This window comes from Solanum stenotomum, chromosome 2, assembly GCF_019186545.1.
Source record: "Solanum stenotomum isolate F172 chromosome 2, ASM1918654v1, whole genome shotgun sequence".
Classification (NCBI taxonomy): Eukaryota; Viridiplantae; Streptophyta; class Magnoliopsida; order Solanales; family Solanaceae; genus Solanum; species Solanum stenotomum.
In genome coordinates this window covers 65493216-65498695 of record NC_064283.1, presented here as the reverse complement: position 1 = coordinate 65498695, position 5480 = coordinate 65493216, and the positions used below count along the sequence as shown (strand labels likewise).

The 5480-nt window shown below is 37.4% G+C and overlaps 2 protein-coding genes across 2 annotated transcripts in view; both read right to left on the bottom strand.

The window, feature by feature from the left end:
* LOC125856214 (disease resistance protein RPP13-like) overlaps nucleotides 1–1281 on the bottom strand; it is a 2660-nt gene extending 1379 nt beyond the window's left edge. The window contains exon 1 of the mRNA XM_049535755.1: nucleotides 6–1281. Coding sequence (XP_049391712.1) covers nucleotides 6–1265 — 1260 coding nt within the window. The 5' untranslated portion in view covers nucleotides 1266–1281. The remainder of the gene's footprint in view (nucleotides 1–5) is intronic.
* A 698-nt stretch (nucleotides 1282–1979) lies between these two features.
* Nucleotides 1980–4622, bottom strand: LOC125856213 (GTP-binding protein BRASSINAZOLE INSENSITIVE PALE GREEN 2, chloroplastic-like). The gene is made up of 3 exons (XM_049535754.1): nucleotides 4619–4622; nucleotides 3944–4152; nucleotides 1980–2670 (listed from the first exon to the last, which is right to left on the bottom strand). Exons 1-3 carry the CDS (start codon nucleotides 4620–4622, stop codon nucleotides 2326–2328), a joined length of 558 nt encoding a protein of 185 aa, XP_049391711.1. The 3' UTR covers nucleotides 1980–2325.
* Between the last annotated feature and the right edge of the window lie 858 nt (nucleotides 4623–5480).

The window sequence follows — 5480 nt, the reverse complement described above, 5'->3', positions numbered from 1 at the left end:
GGAAAAATACCAAAGTACAGAAAACACTGCTTGAGCACAGTTGACAAATCATTGTAGCTTAATGATAGAATGCAGGAGATTTCAATAAATTTATCTTCAATAATGTTCTTCCAAAGTTGATCTTTCACTTCTTGCCATTTGTCTAGCCCCCCTCTATGCGAAAGTAGTCCACTCAATACAACAATTGCAAGAGGTAAGCCTCTACACTTTTCCACCATATCCTTAGCTAGGCTTTCCATTGCTGGAACCATTGCTCGAACATCAAGTAGTTTCCTACAAAAGAGATCCCAACTTTCTTCTTGGCTTAGGAAACGAAGTTTATGGACAAAACCTCTGTTGTCTGCTCTTTCAGCGACATCCTCTTTGCGCGTGGTAATAATAACTCTGCTGCCATTCTTGCTATCCGGGAATGCTCTTTTCAAACTTTCCCATGCTTCTCTCTGCCATACATCATCAACCACCACAAGGTATTTGCGTTCTTTCAATAGATCACGAAGGTGAACTTCTAGATCTCCTTCTGTCATAGTTTCTAACAATCCTAGAGTTCCTTTGGTGCGACCTTGGATGGATTTTATGATAGTCTTGAGAAGATCCATTGTGTTGTACTCTTGAGAAACACATATCCAAACGCGTGTAGGGAAGCTTGAGACTATATTAGGACTGTTGTAGAGGTTTCTTGCAAGAGTGGTCTTGCCTAATCCGCCCATGCCATGAATGGAGACGACGCTTCTACGAGGCTCTGCTTTGAGAAGTTCAGATAGCAATGTTTGTACAACATCCTGAAGTCCAACAAAAATGTAATCCTGGTCATCCACATATGAGGTAGTTCTCCTCAATGTTCTGACCTGATTACTTGGCCCTTCTCCAGCATTACTATTGATATTTGTAATACCATAAGTCTCTCGTTTGCGAGAGATATCTATGATTCGCTGCTTGAGTGATTGAATCTCTTCGGCGACATTGTAGAATTTCTTCTCCTTCCTGTATATGCAAGCGCAAGCCTTGAGACAACTAACACCTTTACCAGCCTCAAAGCTGTAAGTCTCGAGTATAGCAACAGCTTCATTAGCAATAGAATTGATTTCAAACACCCATTGTTGAACTCTATGATCTACACATTGCTTTAGTTCTGCATCTTTGAGGAAAGACTGTATGAAGAGTAGCTCATTTCTCAGCCACTCAATTTCCTTTCTCAGATTTTTACGCAGGGAAACTTGTTGTATGAGGAAATCACCCAATTTTTGAACTGCAAATGACACAGGCATCAGCCATCTTCAGGAATACTACTTCTGATTGAAATACGAGTTGGAAAATGGGAAATAGAGATCAAAAGCAATAAGAGGGGACTGTATATTGGAATACAAGTTGGAAAATGGGAGATAGAGATCAAAAGCAATAAGAGGGGACTGTATATTGGAATACAAGTTGGAAAATGGGAGATAGACATAAAAGTAAGAACAAATAATGTGTTCAATTAAGGGTCCACTTATCACTTATGTGATTAAAGTTAAAAAAAGATGTATTAAACAAAAGGTAAATTTTTTTAAAAATAAAGCATCTTCAACAACCATTATACAACTTGGGGAAAAACACATATAGAGAAAAGTCTTAAAAAATTAAAGCAACTTCAACAATCATTGCACAACTTGTGGAATATATGTATTGAGAAAAGATTAAAAAAATTGAAGCATCTTCAACAATCATTACACAACTTGTGGAAAAAAAATATTTGTTTTTATTTGTTCATAATAATAATTTTATTTTTTTCTTTTTGCTTTGTTACAATGAAATAATTTAGGATTCTCGCTATCTAATGCGGTGATTAAATATGATGATTCATGATTGTTGTGGTACTGGTTGTTAGTGGTATTAAATATCTAGTAATTCTGTTTTATCCCGCAACCTACTTTTCGTGTAGTTCCTCTTTCAAATTACTGATGTGTGACAGTATGTAAATAACGGGAAACAATACAATCTAGTTATATCTAATATAGTTAAACAAAGAGAACTGGAAAATATGAGTAATTTAGCACACAGTAACTTAAAAAGGCTAAAATCCCCAAGTGCTTGATTAGAAGAGATGAATGAAAACAAGAAGGAATTTCAACAGGTTCCTGTTTTCCACTATAATGGCATGTGTTCTCTTCTCCCTCTTGTTTTTATTTGTTTCTCCTTCATATGGGATTCTTTTTCCTTTTTTGTCTAATCCGTTTTCAATCCGCTCATATTCAATTCAACCTGCCCATTTTAAGTCATCGTACAAGACCTTGTACACTAGAAATGTTCACAAGAAAATTGACTTAGCTGCCTCTTTTAGTCGGATACTTATGAAGGTTGCTTTGTCTCCTCTGATGGATATTTCTCCCTTGCTTCTTGACCTTCAAGCTTCGATGAGTTAGCGATGGCCTCTGATATAGCCTTTGGTAGCCAAAATCCAGGTCTTTCGATAGAGGCTGCACGATCAAGTACCAATGGCTCGCGCAATGTGATCTGAATGCCATCATATGTCCACAACACTAAATCTGCTTCGCCTTTCAAACCTAGGGAGAACCATCCTAAGCCAGCAACCACAACATCCATGCTCTTGACATCCCAGCTTGTTCCACGTGCTTTTACTTCCCTCTCTTTCCATGGTCTCAACTCAGAAACTCGCTCCATGGAAATGGGAGGCTGAAGATCAACAAATAAAAACAGAACAATTAGCATAGTTCTGTGCTCTTTCCAATTGTTTTCCTTTACACTTGAGTAAATTGAAACCATCTTAGAGGCATCGATGGTACGCAAATATTATATAGCGTCTAAAAATTTGAATGGTGAAAGGTAGGAGCAGAAGATGATGAAAAGGAGCACCAGAGAGCATTGAACAAACACAACTCGTTAGATATGCTCAACAATGCGAGTTGTTAAGCTTCCTGGAGCAAATTTCCCTTTGGATATTAACTTGGAAAACATACTGTTTCAATATTCAATTTAGCAAAATTGTGCATTTTTTCCGAATATTGTATAGTCCGTTATGTTGCAGTATTTCATCCTTTCCCACCGTTTTCTTGACGTGGCTTTAGGAAGTAATGTTGTGCCCACTTGGACAGAAGAGTTCACGCATATGAATAGACAGGTTACGAAAGATCCATAGGGAACTCCCAATGCAGGAGAAAATGGTTGGTATAGTCCCAGCCCTAATCAATGTTATCAAAAGCCAAAAGTGCAAAAAACTCTAACACGTAATAGAAAAAGGCACAGATGATGACACGGACGCGCACATTAAGTGAGGTGAAGCGCTCAGCACGTTTTGAGCCTTGCTTCAGGGCTTAAGCGCGCCTTTGACAACTCTGACCCACAGATTAAGTGATTCACCTGGTTTTGGCTCTTTGGTCAACCAGCGGGCATCAGAACCTATAACTCAACCATAACTGAAGAACTACTGTCCCCTATGTAAACTTTTGACTGAGACTTATTTCTAACATCCCCTCAAGCGAATGATGCATTAAGCCTCATATGGCAAAGGTTTTTTTTTTTTTTGCCTCTATAGATGCCCATTAAAAAAATGATTGTAGACAGATAGAAGCGTGCTTGGTGAGAGCTGATTATTAGCTGCAAAGAAATGGATGAATTTATATAGAAGATGTCCATTAAAATAACATCTTAGGAAAATAGTCTTTCTTTGGTTCTTGATCGATCAAGAGTAAAGGATTTGTTTACACATACGGCACTATGACATCTGCTATCAGGCTAACTTGCATCTTGCAACATGTTCTTAGTTGTTAACTTGTTTTTGCATCTACGACTTCTCTTTAGCAAACAATACTATCTCACCTTTCATTGTACTTCTCTCAAATCTATATATTGATCTTCAACAAAAAACATACTGATGTAGTTCGAGTGGAATTGGCTATAAAGTAGGAAATATTATTGAATCAGAAATACTACGAGAATGGAGTATTACCTGCAATCTCACTCCAGCATGGTTGTTCTTGAGCTCATCGGCATTTTCTGTCTTCCCTAGATGAAGAGATACACTAGGCGATGCCCAGACAGTGACGTAGATTGTTTCAACTGAGGCTTGAACTAGATCCAGTCTAACTAAGCCCCCTATATGTACAGTCTGCCCATGCTGCAAGAAAATCGGGAAAAATACATTTAGAGTTGAAAAGTCTTTTTAATCTCAGGCAAAAAGTTTGTTGCAGTCATATATATCTTTAACTGCAATATAAAACTAAAAAGATGAATAAAAGGAGCTATCTGAATCCCAAACAATTTGATTAGGGGTCAGTTTACAAAGATTTAAGGTCATTTCATCAAATTTCTATCCATTTCGAAGTCCACAGCCCTAGCAGTGGCTTCATCAATATTACCTACCAAATAGAAGGCCTGAACCTATTTCTAGAGCAAAGAATCTATAGAACTTCATGTAGAAAGACTATATATGTACAACTATTTCCAAAATTGGTATATCGGGAAAGAAAGAAAAAGGGTACAAATTTCAAGTTAGAGACACTGCATCACAAGATTCTTCAAAGTAAAGTGAAGTAAGCCTTCAGTTAAGAGGAAACTACAAACTACTCTCTCCCTTATCATCTCCAGGTTATTCTGGTGGTGGAACCAGATTACTAAGTTTCACCCATTTGTTTCAAGACTCAAGAGGCTGTTAGAATATGCACAACGGAAGCTATATTCAGGATCACAAATCTTACATATAGACTAAACNGTATCAAACACAACAATGCTATTGGTAAAGGGCAGCTCGGTGCACTAAGCTCCCACTATACACGGGGTTCGGGGAAGGGACGGACCACAAGGATCTGTCGTTTGCCGCCTTACCCTACATTTTTGCAAGAGGCTATTTCCACAACTCGAACCCATGACCTCCTAGTCACATGTCAGCAATTTTACCAGTTACGTCAAAGCTCCCCTTCTATTGGTGACACGTAACGAAATACTGAACCGACACTTTTTACACTGGACTCTTTACTCTAGATATTAAAAAACTCGGTAGACAAGTAAGAAATTTAGAAGAGGAGGAAAAGATGTTCTCCAGTGGAAAAGGAAAAACAAATATATCAGTCCTTTGCAGGCCAAAGAATGGAATTTCCAAAATGCTTTTCCTTTCTTTGACAAATCAGTTAAAATCTTTGAATATAACAAATTAAAAATTACATAAATTGTGTGAGAACATGCATTACTCACCAATCACAACGCACAAGCAAGTCCAGAAAACATATGAATAGTAAATTTTATTTGCTGAACTTTTATATCACAATGTGCAGTAGTGCTGATAAATGTTAGTCAACTGGTAAATTTGGATATTTATGCACCAGAGCTAAGTTTCCCATTTCTTAGATTGCAATTTCAAATCAAACAAGGGTCCTCACGGGATTAACTGCAATACACTTGTACAGATATTTAAATGTATTCATACAGTTCAAATTATTAATTTATGGTCACTAATCGTAAAGTTCAAATAAGTAGCTTATCAAAATATA